Source organism: Danio rerio, chromosome 8 (assembly GCF_052040795.2).
Source record: "Danio rerio strain M-AB ecotype USA chromosome 8, GRCz13ab, whole genome shotgun sequence".
Lineage (NCBI taxonomy): Eukaryota > Metazoa > Chordata > Actinopteri > Cypriniformes > Danionidae > Danio > Danio rerio.
Window position 1 is genome coordinate 10,406,997 of NC_141028.1, and position 18,252 is coordinate 10,425,248.

The 18,252-nt window shown below is 36.8% G+C and overlaps 1 protein-coding gene across 4 annotated transcripts in view; it reads left to right on the top strand.

The window, feature by feature from the left end:
- grm6a (glutamate receptor, metabotropic 6a) overlaps positions 1-18,252 on the top strand; it is a 220,458-nt gene that overhangs the window by 50,127 nt on the left and 152,079 nt on the right. For all 4 annotated transcript variants that reach the window (XR_015497238.1, XR_015497237.1, XM_087263733.1 and 1 more), the window contains 1 exon segment: positions 17,756-17,972. Coding sequence is in view for 2 of the 4 variants with exons in the window: in XM_087263733.1 (XP_087119859.1) it covers positions 17,756-17,972 (217 nt within the window). In the remaining 2 variants the exon portion in view is untranslated.

Sequence of the window (18,252 nt, forward strand, 5' to 3'; positions counted from 1 at the left end):
TCTAACGTATCTAAATACAGCTTTTGGCCAAATTTGGGGCTTGTATAATTTTTTATATGCCCAGATTATAAAAATTTAATATTTAACATTTTTTATAAAAAAAAACGATAAGTCTTATAGGCATGAGGAGATATAGCAACAATCTTGAATGCAGAAGGCACATTTTGACCACATTTGGGCCTTGTGGCATAATCGGCCTAGGAGGAGATATGTTTGTTTTCAACGACAGAGTAGTATAACAGTATGTTGGCTTTCTCAAGCCAACATAATTAAACAAAATCTACACCTACCCCCCTGACTAAGAACAAAAACAGGAGAAAGTATTTAAAAAAAGAAAAGTGACACACAAGAGGCAACCCCTACTGCCTCTTGTGTACAATATTTACAATATTAACAAACAAACAAACAAACAAACAAACAAACACACAAACAAACAAACAAACCATAAACAAAATAATAGGAGGGGGAAACACGGATGGATATACAACACAGAGTCAAAACTTATACACCAGCACCGGAAACACAATCAACGATAACACTTAGCAACAGGAATAACTTAATCACACCAAACTCAAATACAACACCAACTAAACTCGCTCTCCCGCCCCACGCCCGTTTTTCCCTTTTTAAAGAATGCCCTGGGTTACTTCATCCAATCCCATGGCGTGTCGTCTGGTGGGGCTTGCAGATGGAAAGAGAGTGAGAGAGACAGACACACACACCTGCCAATGCAACACATGCATATTAATGGAGTTGTATCTCGTTCACAATCAAGCGCGCTGATTGGTTCGAACCAAGTCTTTCTCATGAATTAAAGAATAGATGTGCTGAAAACTCAATGAGGTCATTTTGTACCGGCCAAAACAGACATCCAGTTTCCACGTTGGAATTTACACAAGGATCTCATCGCCTTGACGTAGCTTCTAAATTTCTTTTCAAACCGTAAGAACGACTTTCTTGAAATAACGCAAAAACAACCAATTTTCACTTTTAGAGAAATATGTGTCCTAATAGTGTTTTTAGCAACGTGGGACAACTATATGACTGTCAATATCTCAAAAAATGTGTTTTGATGTTTTGTGACCCTTTCAGTGTTACAATAGGAGTTTACGTAGTAAACCAAATTAAATCGAAAACTGTGACCACTAAATCATAATACAAACCGAAGCAACAATTTTGCGAACCATCCCACCCCCAATATTTGTATGTGTATTGTTTGGGTTTTACCTTGCCAAACTGTTACTTTTAAATAGGTCAAACGGGAAAAAACACAGAATTTTACATGGTTATGTTAACAAATTAAATCAGCTTAGGATGTGCGACATTCCTTGTGTATTAGTATTATTAGATCTGACAAACAGTCAACACAGGCTGATTGTGGATACATTTGGAGAGTGTGTGTTTATGTAGCCAGAGGTATGTCTGGCTGCATTTCGTCTTTAAAACGAATGCTATTGGGGGTAGTACGACTCTGCAGACGGCTTTTGTTCATTTAAATGCTACCAGCTGACTGCTTACCTCCGTATGGACGGCTTTTCTGGTGTTACCAGTTTGCCAAGTAGCTTGCCCTGTACATCTGCGGACTTTGGAAGCGGAGTGGAGTTGATCACGATTACGGGGTTTAAGTCTGATGAAGAATGGTTTCAGAAAACAGGTAAAACAAAAAAATAAATGGATAAATAAAACAAACAACAGGCTGAAAACAGGGTGAAATCATGACAGCATTTCTTTTTCCAGATTGCTGTCGAAGACACTATCGGTTGGGTGCAGTCGACAGCAAGCTGCCCTGGTCTGCTGTAGTGCATATTACTCCCTCTGGTGGATTTTCGTGAAAAGAGGATGCGCTGACCAGCAAAAAGCATACACAGCGGCCTCTGGTGGATTTGCAAAAACAAACACAGAGCAGACATCCTCTGGTTATGTATTTTGCTGTCCTGAGAAATGTAGACCTGGGTACATATCAGCAATGAGCCTGGGTTGCAACGAGTATATTTTGTATACAAAGACAATACAGTCATGCAACTAGATTGTCTTTTTATATGCAAAAGTGTGCATATTTATAAGGGTTTATGTTCACGCACTTACATTTCTGTCCCTGATTACCTTGTCTTCGCTGTGAGCCAGTACACATAATAGGGGAGAATATCTAGAAAGCACTACAAAATGTAATCAAATAAGCTGCTGGCTCCTATTCAGAAACATTAAAATAAATCTAGAAAAGCAAGTGATATACAAGGAAGCAAGTTGTTTCTCATCATGAAGCTTAAAATGATTTTGTGAGTTGCATGTGTGTGTTTAGAACTTGCACGCACCGGGTCAATGGAGGGATTTTATTTTGATTCGAGCTCGCCGCAGGTTCCTTTGTGAATAAATAATCATTGCATTAGTCGTTCTAAAGAAAGTTTCTGCAGGCACCTTGGCTGTCAGCGTTTCCTCTAATTGCCGTTATTGTGAGGTAAATGGTCAGTAATTGCACTGATGTCTGTGGTAGTTAAATCAAGTGAGGAAATCAGGGCTATTTTTTCGTTGAACTCGAAGGACTGCTTTTGTGTGAACTTTTTCGTGTGTCAGTTGCTATTATTATGCATAGAGACAGGGAATTATCAGGCTGTCAGCAGTACAATTCTCACTTGCCGTGCAGCATGAAGTCCATTGCTCTGTCCTACTTATAGATGGATATATTTGTGTGAAATCACCCTATATTAGTTGCTTACTAGTTCACAGCCATGCACAATACAAAATAACTCTGTGACATACTGTTGTGTGCGTTTCATTTTGGAACTCCAACAATGTAAAGCTATATCCAGTCTTTTAATGGTCATGTAATGCCAGTAAAAACATAAACCTTCTCTGTTTACACAGAGGAAAATCCAAACAAAGGAATTATGTCAGTAAATGCCAAAAGTTCATCTGCCGTCTCACCGCTTAAAGGATTATAACAACTTTGCAGCTAAAAAAAAAACTGATTTCTGTATAGAAGAATTAACATAAGTGCTTCTACAAAAACCTGCACAGTTGTCCTTTTAAACCCTGAAAAATGCCCTGTTGACTTACACTGAATGTTCATTTATAATAAATGGGATTATAATTTTTTATTTTTTTTTTGCTTGTTTTTACAAACTGAGGAATGAGTTAAAATTATGATTATAGTAAATGACAGCATTACATGCAGGACGTTAAAAGAGCTGACCTTTTGTTGAACCTGGAATATATATTTTTTAAGGAAACCGACTAAAAGCTTACTTTATTTCATGCCAGTGGAAAGCATTTGCTCAAATATTCTAGCAATATGTATGTCACTTTTGGCAAACCAATGAGAGATCTGTCTCTTTCTGCTTCACTGCATCGAGGGAGAGATTTTAAGCATCAGTATTGAGTCATGCTGGCAAGACCTTCAAAATAAGGTCTGTCCAGAGGACAGAAAAGACATCACTATGATATCATTATAAACAATGTCCAAATATTTCGCTGATGCTTGATTTAAAAAATGCTTTGTGACCACTTTGCTTTTCCTGAAATATTTCTAATAAATTTCTAATAGATATCAGTTAAAATTAGTTTGCCAAAAATTATTCATTTATCAGAGGTCGCCACAGTGGAATGAACCACCAACTATTCCAGCATATCCGGCAGCAGAAGCCCATCCCGCTGCAACACTGTACTGGGAACCCCATACACTCTCACATTCTCACACACACTCATATACTACGGCCAATTTAGTTCATCCAGTTCTCCTGTATAGCATGGCTTCGGACTGCGGGAGAAACCAGAGCACCCGGAGGAAATCCATGCCAACATGGGAAGAACATGCAAACTTTACACAGAAATGCCAATTGGCCCAGATGGGACTCGTACCAGCAACCTTCTTGTTGTGAGGTGACAGTTACTGTGCCCCCAAAATTTGTTGAATATTACTTAAAGATCATATGACACTTTGGACTGGATTAAGGATGTTGAAAGTTCATCTTTGAATCACAGGATTAAATAAAATATATTCACATTTGAATTTGACTTAAATTGCTATAATATTTGACAATGAAACTTTTTTGATCTAAAAATGACTTGTTGAGAAAGTAGGCTACTGTCAGGGTTCTGCCACTCTGGTCTTGTAAATTCTTGTTTTGGTGGCAGAGTCCGGACACTAGCTCTGTCTTGTCCTGTTTCTGTCATTGTGTGTGTCTCTGTATGAGCACCAAATGTGTGCCTTTGGACTGTGCGTGTTCCCGCTTGATGCAGGCGCGTGAGGTCTATGTATGTTTGCAATTGCGCACTCCTGTTCGGGTGTTCATGTTTGTCTGTCTGCAGCGTGGTTTTTCATTCCCAGCATCTTAGTCTAGTTGGTTTCAGTTCCGGTTGGTGCTGGGATGAAACATGCACGCTGCGAATAGGAAGTATAGGACCAGCACTGTAAACATTGCAGTAACATGCTGTGGACTACAGACCCAGACCCAGATTTCAAAATGCAGAAATGGTGTTAACACTTTAATACACTTTTGATTATGGTGTTATCACTTTAATATCATTCAATTCAGTTTAATTTAAACTATTAAAAGCAATTTAGCATCAAACAACATCACAATCTTTGTAAGAGTAATATGCTCAAGTGTCCATCTAGGATTCAGTTCATGTCACCAGTTTAACACTGTAAGGATGCTTTCCTGCTTCAGCCTCTGTAATCCTTTGAGCGATAAAACACTGCAGTCCTCTGTAGCACATCCTCGTGATGTCTGTAATAGTGTTCTCCCGGTACTAAAGTTTTAAAAACGCTAACATTTAAGCGCCGTTGAGCCCGGATGACTCGACTGATCTTCACGGCTTGCTTTTAATCAGCGCTGTTTTAAGAAAGCCTACAACAGTGCCTTAAATGTAAACGAGAAAGTGACGTTTTTTCTTCTAACTCGTTATTGTGACAAGTCGAATATAGTGAAAGAATCAGTTCATTAACTCGAGTTTGATAAATGTCATCTAAAACGTGTGTTTGGGAAAGAAAACGTTAGCTAACTGGTGCCATTTCCCTTAACTTAGCTGAAAATGAGCTCTGAAATCCCTTTTTATTTTCACCATTCATTCAGAACAGACCTTCGGGTCACTGGGAAGGCGGTGGATATTTGTCTCACTTTACCTTTGCTGTTAACATATACAGCCAAGAACACAACGTTTCTATACAACTCCCAACTATACTTCCCTGTTTCCTCCCACCGCAGCCTCGATTTCGCTTTTAAAAATGACGGCCACATGAAATCAGTCTATTGCACTCCTGGTAAGGCCTAAACCTCATTTCGATGCCTTGCACTTGTACATGTGTAATGACAATAAAATTGAATCTAATCTAATCTGCATTTTCATACAAAAACTCTCCATGTTCTCACTATTGTTTTCAATTTTTTCCATCCTCCACACTAAACCGCCTGCCGTTTATTTACTTTTTGTCTCTTTGAAACGTCACGGCTAAATGTCGCAACTGTCATCTGCTTCTGAACAATAGTTCTTGATAAATGCCCCGTGTCCTTTAAAGACAGGCAATATGGAGCGTTAATCAAATGGAGCATTAACAAACTGACAATAATCGTTCATAAAGCTGTCAAAAAGGACAGCCTTTAAAACATCTCTACAATGTTGTCCACCATGTTTGCTCATTTGGTCACATGACTGCATCACATGACTAGAATACGTCATTGTTTTTGAAAGCCTCCCTTTTCACAGTCCGCACTTCCAGATGAAGCCAGCATTTTCCAATTTATTCACTATGGATAGTGTTTCCATAAAGATGAGTCCTAAAAACGCAGTCCCAGTGTGGACGAAAGGCCAAAGTAGAAAGAAAATTATGCAGTTTTAAATGAAAACGTATCAGTGTGGACATGACCTTTGTGTCATTTTTTTGCTTGTTTTATGATCTCCTAAATTCATAATGTGGGAAATCAGAGCAATCACTCTATTTCTGTGTTCAAATCCCCAACGTTGCCTATGAGTAATAGTTTGCAAACACACTAATAAGCTCCATCCGCAGGCTTGTATCATAATAAATAGTGTTCGGATGTTTACAGTCATGCTTTGTGACATCATATTTTATACATTTGTTTAAAGCAATAAACAAAGTCAAGGTCTCATTAACCGTGACATACTTGCATGTTGAAAATCTTACGTGGGAAGTAACGTGAACAACATTTCTGATAAACATTGCCGAGCAGTTTCTTTATCAAATGTTTGTCTGGGGAGCAGAAGTCCTGGCTCAAAGCTTCTAATTAACTGCTGTGTCTAATTAATCAAAGAAATTGCCACCGTAGGCTATCACCAATGATTCATAAATGCGCTTTCAGCAAGGGGTACGTAAGAGTCGCCTCAAACTCTGTGTGAACTGTATTCGGGAGAGACCAGTGGCGACGTCGTGATGGATTGATTTGTTGTTGTTGAAAAAGACGGACAAGAGATCAACTCCCCGAGGACAGTTTTATTGCGCAGTGGCTGGACTTTCAGGGCACTGCAAACTAATTAGTGTTCTTACTTCGCTTTTTTATTGCATCTGTTTCTTTTCTCAGTGCAGCGTGTGATTTAACTCGTTTATAGTTCAGACTTGGGATTCTGCACTTGTTTGCTTGTTTGTGATGTTGCTCATTTGCATGTCACTTCAGATAAAAGCATCTGTTAAATGAACACTTTTAATGTCTCCGATAATTCTTCCACAATTCCTTAGCGGGCAGTTGTTGACTTTTAGTTAGGCCAATAAAAGGAATGTGGATGGCAGATTTTTTTTTCTCGGAGAAATTTTATGGGCAATAAGTTTGTGATGATTCTGCTGACCATGCATTTAAAGATTGTGTATATATCAAATGACTAATCAGACTTTTGAGGAATATTTAATATGTATCTCTTTTTGGAGGCTTCTAGTTGTGTCTACAGACTGATAACCTGTCGATCTCACTTTCCTTCGGATTACACTCTTTTTTTATCAGGGCTCACCACAGCAGATTGATTTGCCCCGGTCGATGTGGAAAAAAACATTTTTTTAAAGAGCCCCTATTATAGGGTTTTGAAAATGACCTTCCATGCAGTGTGTAACACAGCTCTAAGTGGATGAAAACATCCAGCTGAGGTTTAAATGTAAAAGTGCAGCTTGTTTAAAACTGTTGATTCTTTAGCTAACTATTTGACTATTTGAGTTGTTTTCAGATCTTTTATTCGATCGCATCGACTTTGATTCGGTACATCAACAAATATGTACTTCCTAAAACCAAAATATGACCTTTTTAAATGCAAAATAGGGGCTCTTTAAAACATATGAGGCTCAGTTTTTTTATTTTGATTTGGAATATCCTCATGTATTCATAGCAAAACATATTCTGGTGGCCTTCAAATTTAGGTCAAAATTATTAACAATGCTGGCAATAGAGATGTAGATTATAGATTTTAGTTAATAATAAGTAAATAATTTTGAAATTATCACGGTTTGACGGTTATCACGATTGTTATGCATTGACTAATTCCAAAACACCACTAGATTCTCTACTCTCAGTATTGATTAAATCACACTGAACTGAGCTAAACTGAACTGAACTTAAACACTAAAAACTGAACTACACTGTTCCAGTAACTATGACCATTTATGTGAAGCTGCTTTGACACAATCTACATTGTAAAGGCGCTATACAAATAAAGCTGAATTGAATTGAATAGTTTAGTAAATCACATAAAAACTCTTTTTATTTTTAAGTATTGTTTATTGCTGCTCAGTAATCAAATAATTTAGCACAAAATATTAATAAAAAACCAACAATAGTCCATCTCTTTTTGAACTTAAAAGTAAGTGGAAAAAGATTTTGGCATTTAAACATAAGTAATAATTTTACACTGAAACAAAATGACAGAACAATGAATAATATACAAATAAATGAATAAAATAGGAATAAATAAAAAATAGTGTTTGTCTAACATAAATCTAAGCATCATATTAGCTAAGTATTTCCCTTGTAAAGAGAACAAATGTAGTCAAAGGCTCTTAAACCTCTCTCTGAAAGGCACTTTTGATCAACTATATTATGAACTTGTTTGGTTTTTTTATCTCTCTTTGGAGTACAAATGTGTATATTCCATGCAAAGTATGAAGCTGAACAGTCAGTTCTTGTCACGTGACAATGCACTCGCGATATTCTTTCAACTAGGTGAGCCTGGAAATTGTGCACGCGTCACACAGCTCGCCGCTGCCAATATGTGCACGCTAGCTGCCACCTCCATTGAAAATTACGAATTTAGATTTTAGGTTTTAGGTCAAAATACAGATAAATTATTACAGCTTGTTGAAATGACCCTTTTTGTAATGTATGAGCCCAAACTTAATGTTTTTATGTTTGTTGCTTTAAATGCAAATGAGCTGGTTCTGGCTCCCTTTTTAGTAGTAGGCGGAGCTTCAAGTGGCCATTCCATACTGGTAATATAAAACCAGTCACAATCTCCCAAAACGTGACAATCTCAATTAATGATAATGCCAGAAGCTGTTCTGCCATATATGTTTGAACCAGAATCAACTTAATATTGAATTGCAGAGACAATTGTAGCTTTAGCAACATTAGCCTATCAGAGTGCCAAGTAACTTGTCAATGGAGACTCTTATGTTTGAAAACAGCAATGGCGGACCGCTGCTTGGTGCTAATAGGGAGAGATGTTCACTAATGGGCAGGACTCCCTCTGATGATATGTATGAGGGGGAAAATCTGAAACGAGGTGTTCTCAGAGACTGTTTCTTATTCATTTGATTCTAAAAAAATGAAGGGGTGGATTCTTACCTGCTGGCTGCTTTCACACACTGCAGCCACACAACTGTGTTCAAACACAAATTATAAGTGATTTTTGCATAATAGGTCCTCTTTAATCATAACTGCTTTGAATTGCATTTAATTGTTTTGTCCTCCAAAAAAAAGTTTTTAGTTTTGATCATAAAACTAAGTATTTAAAGGGATAGTTCAACCAAAACTGAAAATTCTGTCGTTTACTGACGCTTCACTTGTTTAAAACATATTTGACTTTCTTTTTATATGAAGAACAGAAAAGGAGATGTCTTGGAAATAACTAGAAACAGGTAGCTATTGACTACTATGAATGTTTAATGGTTACCGTTGTCCAACATTTTTCTAAATATCTTCTTTTGTGTTCAGCTTGAAAATGAAAAACTAAGAAAAGGTGTGAACCACATGAGTAAAATTAAATGGTGAGTAAAAAGTGATTTTTTGGGTGAACTATCCCTTTAAATGTAATTTTACTCCCAGGGGCATAGATTTAACATGGACCACCAATATCCACCAATTATTTAAATGTCCCCACCAATAATTGAATTCACTTTTAAAAATCGTGCTGTTAATATTTACCTTGACATGCAGAAAGGTTTAAACCACGTCTCTCCTCGAGTCGCACCGCCCTCACATATGAACATTGTGATTGGCGGTACCTTTACCCGGTGTCATGTGAGAGGCTGTAGCTGTGTTCAGATACAAGCAGCGGCAAAACTGTGCAGGGGAACTTCCCGTGTGCAAGAATAAGGTGTGTGAAGTATATGGTGAGGAGGGCGGCAGCAAAAAAAAGGTGGACATAACTAGCTTTTTTCTACATAAACTGTAAGTCACAAACTCAAGTTCGCTACTGAATGAGTCCATCATGATGGTCGTTAATGCTCTTGTTTTTTCTCTGCTTTAACGCACAGTCTAACGTTATAGCAGTGCAATATACTGTAGTCTGTGAACAATATGCCCTAAAATCTAACTGCAGAATAAACAGATATATGTAAAAGTATATGATCCCTGTCAGTTCTCCTACTTTCTTAGTGTAGCATTTCGGTTTAAACAATTTGTCAGAAAAACTACAGTCTGTGCTCCATCTTTTATCAATACTGAGACATGTTTCATTTGCACCATGACTAAAATGATCTGAAGTCTTTATTAAATTCTCTCTTTATCACTTAATAAATATTCTTTTAACATTACACTATCAGGCCCGTAGCCAGCTTATTGAAAGGGGTGTTTTTTTCTGAAAAACTGAAAACTTTTTGCAGTTATTCACCTGATTTACTATTTAATGATGAGTTATGAAGATTGCATCTTAGTGACATACTAACCATAACCACACATTTTGATGTACCAAAAAAAGTTCCTACCATTTTGTCAAATTGCTTGACATACTTCTTTGCTATTTTAAGTGTTTATTTACAAATGTGCATTAAAACTGTATGTTTTATATTACAGTTTTAGAAATAATGAAAATACTTAGAATTAGAACTTAGAACTTAAATTCTTAGAATAAAGAAATATGAAAAGATGCTTATTTTTAAAATACAAATTTATTATCATCTATCATCATTTTTTTAGGAATATTTTAAAACTTGTTTTAAATTAAAAACTGAAGCATACAGGCAAATAACAACCTGGTCAGCTCATTCTACTTTCCAGAATTTGGCCAATTGAATAATAAGAAAAAATCCAACATAATAATAACTGACCAACTTTTGGTCTTTCAAACCGACCCGCCTTGGCTATGGCCCTGATTATTTAATTAAACTCAATAAACTGTATGAAGAGAGGATTAATTATTAATATATTAATAGCAGTTACAGTTTTTCTAGTTTGCTTTGACCTGGTTAAAGAAACTAGGTTCCTCTTCATTTTCCTCATCACTATCCCAGCAGAGCAGAGGACCGGTCTTGCAAATGTGTAAACCCTTTCTCATTGGGTTGACACATTTTCCCTACCATTTTTCCAAACAGTTAACACAGATGTCATTCAAGCAGTCCAAACTCCATTGTTTTAGTTTTGGTAACCAAACAGAATCCATCTATTCCTAACTATTAAAAGCTACCAACATCAGTGTGAAATCACTGAAGCACCGATTTGACACTCCTTCACACAAATCTTCAATTAGCCATCATTCTGCAAACCTTATAAAAACGATGGAAGGTCTGTGTTGTTCTGTGCCAGCATTGATGGAGGAGGTCAGTATGGCTATGTCCTATACTCCCAATAGTTTTGACTGTATATTAGTTTACATATGTTTTCTCTAATATTTACAGTATTTTATTACTTTTGTTTGTTTTTTTTATATACAGTATTTCAGTTTTCAGCCACAGTTTGAAAAATGTCATGAATTCAATATATATTCAATCAAATCACATCTTATTCTTGATCCAATTCTTTGCAAAAAGGCGAATTTGACAGCCCAAATAGAGACAACAAATGCCATTGGCTATAAGCTACAATGGCAAGCAATGGTGGTGCATTTTGAGTTCTGTATTTTGTATTTTGTTGTGCATTGTGTAATGATTAATTGAAAGAGCTCATATACTTGTTTGCAAGTTGTGTTGTTTGAAGGTAAAACTAGCTTTTGTAACATATGTTAAATGTTTTGACATGATATGTGCCTTTTGCAGGCAAAATGTGTCATTTTGACCATGAGTGCCGCAGTTTAGGCCTTTGTGTTAACTGTTTTGAAAATGTGGAGTTTCAGTTGACAACTGCATCCAAGCAATCGAGAAAAACTGTAAATAATTTTATATATATATAGTTAGAAGTAGAATTCAGAATTATTAAAATTATTACATTTCTCTTTTTTAAATATTTTGCAAATGGTGTTTAACAGAGCAAGGAAATTGTCACAGTATGTCTGATAATATTTTTTCTTCTGGAGAAAGTCTTATTTGTTTTATTTTGACTAGAATAAAAGCAGTTTTAATTTTTTTAAACACTATTTTATGGACAATATTATTAGCCGCTTTAAGCTAAAAAAAAATGTATGGTCTACAAAACATTATACAATAACTTGCTTAATTACCCTTACCTGCCTAGTTAACCTAATTAACCTAGTTAAGCCTTTAAATGTCAATTTAAGCTGTATAGAAGTATCTTGAAAAATATCTAGTCAAATATAATGTACTGTCATCATGGCAAAGATAAAAGAAATTAGTTATTAGAAATGAGTTTTTAAAACTATTATGATTAGAAATGTGTTGAAAAAGCTTCTCTTCGTTAAACAGAAATTGGAGGTAAAAATAAAAAGGGGGGCTAATAATTTTGACTTTAACTGTATAAATATATTAATTCTTCATTCTGTTCACTCTGTTCACCCGTCTCCACCAATGTGAAGAGCAAACCTACGCCCTTGTTTTACTCCTATGACCCATAAAAGCCAAAGATTTTATATATGATACAAAACCACATGCAGTTTGCAAACTTTATCGATAACTTTTCAGTCTTAAAAATGTATTTTTCTAACTATATTTCTAGTTCTTTGCTAGGTGAATTCATTGGGATGTTACAGACTACATAGCATTGCTTCATGTGCGTGAAACAGGAATAATGGAGCTTTGAAGAGTTTTTTTTTGTTGTTGTACATTTTTATGCATGTGTCCCATAGAAGGACATTAGCATTCGCACATAAACAGAAACATACAGAAGTACTACATGCACATGCTTTAATAGAAATTAGGGCTTTTGTTAGTGCGTGGACACAGATCAGGGACAGACAGGAGGCATTACTGTGATTAAAAAGATGGATTTGCATCGTAACGGCTCTGATGAGACGTGAACATTCCTGTAACGAGTCGTGATGAACTAGTGCAGAATATTAAATACCGGTGTCTGAGCCAGTGTCCTGTCCAGCTGGGGAATCATCCCACCTAAATGAGGAGCATTTTTTAACACAATTTACACTATTAATTCTGAGAAGCAGGCACAGGATCTGACAATTTTTTTATTATTCAGTCACGCTCATATCTCATGTAAATAAGGCACATATTTCCAGCAAAGTCTGTGTCGTCTTAATCAAACTTAAAGAATGGCAATCATTCTAACAATAAAAGACTACAGCTAAACTTTTTGCAGGTTATAGCAGTAAGAAAGAAGTAGAAGTGTAAAAGCCTTTGCTTTGGATTACTTGAGCACATCACTAGTCCCTCACTTCTCTGATCTCTCACTTCTACCTCACTTCACTTTACTGATTGTAGTGGGTTTTTTAGCCGTACTGTAACTTCACCACGGACTTTTTAGAGATGTTCAGATTATTTCAGTGTTTCTGCTGCACAAGTGCTTCAGATACTTCACAAAAGTCTATTCATTTGAACAAATGTTGCTAATGTTAAAACATAAAACCTTATTGTAAAGTGTTAACATGTTAAACTTGATACTAAAGTACCCACATTGTAAAATAAATGATATGACTCCAAGGGGTTCCTTGTACAACACTATACATGACTTATATTTACACTGTATCGAGTTAAAAATTACTCTGATCTACTCTGATATATATATATATATATATATATATATATATATATATATATATATACACACACACACGCATGCACGCACGTACGCACACACACACACACACACACACACACCCCGACCACTTTATTGTGTACACCTTTTCAATTGCTTGTTAACGTAAACTTCTAATTATCCAATCACATGGCAGGAACTCAATGCATTTAGGCATGTAGACATGGCCAGGACGATCTGCCGCAGTTCAAACCGAGCATTAGAATGGGGAGGAAAGGTGATTAAAGTGACTTTGAACGTGGCATGGTTGTTAGTGTCAGATTGGCTGGAGTATTTCAGAAACTGCTGATCAACTGGAATTTTCACGCACAACCATCTCTAGGGTTTACAGAGAATGGTCCGACAAAAAGAAAATATCCAGTGAGTGGCAGTTCTGTGGACGCTAATGTCTTGTTGATGCCAGAGGTCAGAGGAGAATGGCCAGACTGGTTCCAGCTGATAGAAAGGCAACAGAAACTCAAATCACCACTCGTTACAACTAAGGTCCAACAACCACTCCGGGTGCCACTCCTTTCATCTAAGAACAGGAAACTGAAGCTACAATTCTCACAGGCTCACCAAAATTGGAGATTGGAAAAACAGTACTTGGTCGGATAAGTCTCGATTTCTGCTGCGACGTTAAGATTGTAGGGTCAGAATTTGGCGTCAACAACATGAAAGCATTGACCCATCCTGCTTTGTATCAATGGGTCAGGATGCTGGTGGTGTGGGTGTAATGGTGTGGGGGATATTTTCTTGGCAGGCTTTGGTCACATTAGTACCAATCGACCATTGTATCAACACCACAACCTACCCAAGAACCGTTGCTGATCATGTTTATCCCTTTATGACCGCAGTGTCCACATGTTCTGATGGCTACTTCTGGTAGGATAAAGCGCCATGTCATAAAGCGTGAATCGTCTTAGACTGGTTTCCTGAACATAGCAATGAGTTCTCTGTACTCAAATGGTCTCCACAGTCACCAGTTCTCAATACAATAGAGCACCTTTGGGATGTGCTGGAACAGGAGATTCACATCATGGATGTGCAGCCAACAAATCTACAGCAACTGCGCAATGCTATCATGTTAATATGGATCAAAATCTCTAAATAATATTTCCAGTAGTTTGTAGAATCTATGCCACAAAGAATTAAGGCAATTCTGTAGGCAAAAGAGGGCCCAACCTGGTACTAGTATATATATACTGTATATGAACATATATAAAAAAGTAAACAACCAATTTTGAAAACTATCTGTAAAATCCAAATATAAACTTCTATGTCATATATGTAATTTGCATATTTTCAATAGATCAGATTTCATATGAAATGAATTGATATCAAATCAAATAAAACATGAAATCTATGTCAATTCCCAGCCGTACAGTAGCACTTCTCAGTAAAATGTCTGTTATCTAACACACCTGATTGATTTCACCGCTTCATTAGTGGAGTGCTCCATGACCTGAATTGGGTGTGTCAGATTTTTTTAGACACCTGAAATGTGCAGGATTGTCAATGTCTCATTTTGCGGGGGCCACAGCACATAATCGGCGTTAAATGAAGTCCTTGCCTCCCCCCTCCTGATCTCTGTATCTCTCCTCCTGTGCTTAACTTCATTTGACTAAAACCCCTCTTATCCTCGCAGATAATCTGTCAAATGGTTCATTCATTCATCCATCTACCTGTTGTTCGCACACCCCTACGGCTCTCCCACATGCCGAGACCTCGCCTGCCTTCTGCGCATTAGCTGACGAGACACAATCGCTGCTCCACTTTCTCTGCTATAAAAAGCGTCGGCGTCGATCTGGGTTTATCAGTCACTGGGTGAACCGTTTTTAGGACCGAGCAACCAATCATGATGAAACCAACAGCAGGCGTCGACATTCGCTCTAGACAAATGATGTAATAGCGCAGATAATTCACTTGCACATTTTGTTGTCAAAGTCAGAGTGCTCTTTGGACGTGTGAGCTAGCATGCTAACACTCATTTGAGAAAATGGATGAATAACTTTGCTATTGTTTTAGTCACATTCCAAAAAAGGCTTTTCTTACTTGAAGGTTTTGTCATGTTTTTAGTGCAATTATCAAAGGATTCTTAAATCAAGAAGCATTTTTTAGACGAGAAAATGGTCTTGTTTTCAAAAAAAGTACAAATTATTAGAAGTTTTGTCTTGATTTTAGTCCTAATATCTAAATATTCTTAAATCAAGAAGCATTTTATAGACAAGTAGAAATTGTCTTGTTTTTAGAAAAAACAAACTGCCAGTGGCGGAACGGTGGTTAGCACTGTCACCTCACAGCAAAAAGGTTGATGGTTTGAGTCCCAGGTGGGTCAGTTGGCATTTCTGTGTGGAGTTTGCATGTTCTCCCCATGTTGAACCCTACGTAAAGGCACATGAAGTAAAAAACAGATGATATTTAAGTAGAATATCTAATAATTATTTATAAGTGAGAAAAAAAAATCTGTGGACATTTGTTGTATATGATATGCACAAACGTTCAAAAGTTTGTCGTCAATAAATAAATAAATTAGTACTGGTGGATGGGGGGATTCTTCAAAACGAAGATGGCTGTCATTTGGAACTTGGTATTTATAATGGCTCAGGAATCGTTCGATTGGTGAATCATAAATTGAATAATGCGGGGCCGGCTGCAAGCAATCACAAGCATGTGATCCATTAGGTTATAAATAAACTTCACTTATTAAGATATATTGCATTATTACTGCAATACAACTGATGTACTACAATACAATCAACAGCAGTACATCTACTGCAATACAACTGAAATACTACTACAGTACAACTGCAGTACAGCTACTTTTCCTGCTCGATGTACAATGGTTTCCAAATGAGGTTTCAGTACTTCAGTTGTATTGCTGAAGTAAAACCACAATATATTGTATTGCACTTTTCAGAAGTAACAACAGAAATACATCTAATACTGTAATATCTAAAAAAAACTAAATTGCGCTTTTAATACTTTTGTACCTAGGTTCAATAAATGATTTAACATTATAGTAGTAGTATCACTTTAGTACTGTTGCAGTAGTTGTACTGCATTTGTGCTGTAGTAATACTTCAGTTGTATTGCAATAGTTGTACTGCAGTTGGTTGTATTGTAATACTGCAATATATTTAAATTTCGTGCCCAAAAAAATTCACTTTTCAGAAATTAACTACAACTGCAGTATTCCTTTAAAGAACTGCGGTATTCTTAAAAAAAAAAAAAAAAAAAAAACTGCAGTAATTTTTTGTAAGGGGACAAAACGTTGCTGCAACACTGATACAAGTTTTGGATTTGCGTGATTTGTTGACAACTGGGCTGCGGATCCATTCCTTGGCAGTTCATGGGTCATTCACTGGGCCTTCTGCCCTTTGCAAAAAAAAAAAACTTTCCAAAGACGTCTGTCTCTTTCTCATTTTGCTGCTTGTTGGTTAAATTTTGGCGCTCTGAGATGTAACCGTGAGAATGCAGTCATTTTTCAAAATAAAAGATTTTTTAATGTAAAAGATTGTTTACATTTACATTTACATTTAGTCATTTAGCAGACGCTTTTATCCAAAGCGACTTACAAATGAGGACAAGGAAGCAATTTACACAACTATAAGAGCAAAAATGAATAAGTGCAATAGGCAAGTTTCAGGTCTGTGAAAGTCTAAGAAGGAAAGTATTAGTAGTATTAGTATTATATATATATATATTTTTTTGGGGGGGGTACAGTTAGTGTGATATCCAGAGAGGCAATTGCAGATTAGGAAGTGAAGTGGAGACTAAATAGTTTTTAGTCGTTTCTTGAAAATAGCGAGTGACTCTGCCGTTCTTATGCAGTGGTTTCCACCAACTGAGCAGATTGAGCGTGAGTGTTCGCGAAAGTGACTTCTTCCCTCTTTAGGATGGAACCACGAGGCGACGTTCATTCACAGAACGCAAGTTTCTGGAGGGCACATAGATCTGCAGAAGTGAGAGCAGATAAGAAGGAGCAAGGCCAGAAGTCACTTTAGACTCAGATAATAATTAAATTTAATCAATGATTTGTTTTGTGTGGTCTGTAGCCCGGGGGTTGAGGTCCATTGATCTATATTACAAATCAATACAACAACAAACTAAAACAAAATAATGCAACTCACCATAATGTTTAATGTGTGCACTGAGCTTGTTTACCAGGACATAGTGTAGCTCCTCTCCTGTTTGAAAAAAAACTGCAAATAGAGTTTTGCTTTCAGGTCTGCCATTGAAAGTGGTTGAGTTTAAATGAAAAGCAAATGAGAAGCATCTTGAATGATTTGCTTTCTTGCAACTCTTTCACGACCCACTACTGAGCTGCCAACTGGGGGTTGGGGACCCCTAATATGTCATGAGTAGTTTACTGTTTTTTAACCCTTTAGCAAGAAGTATCTCAGATGGACCAGCTCACTTTAACAGTAAATGTACTGTAATTCTCCTCTTGTTCCTTCTTTCAGATCCCTCAGATCAGTTATGCCTCTACAGCACCAGAGCTGAGCGACAACAACCGATACGACTTCTTTTCTCGCGTGGTGCCACCAGACTCATACCAGGCCCAGGCCATGGTGGACATTGTGAAAGCGATGGGCTGGAACTACGTATCCACTTTAGCTTCTGAGGGAAATTATGGTGAAAGCGGTGTGGATGCCTTCGTCCAGATCTCTAGAGAGACAGGTACAGTATCTACACCAGTGTTTCCCATTAGGTTTACATTTTTGGGTGAGGGCAGGGTCTTGCTACCTAAAATGATTTTAAAAATGTGCAACATACCATATATAAATAAATGAATGTATAAATGAATTAACAAAACTAATTATAAGCATTCTATCCTGTACTTATGGAATTAAATTCCTTTGTTTACCACTTTTCTATATGCAGTAAGTAAAACTGAGCTGCTTTTTGTTTTGTGTTCTCACTATAAATCAGATGAGCCATTAATAGTCTGATGGTATCA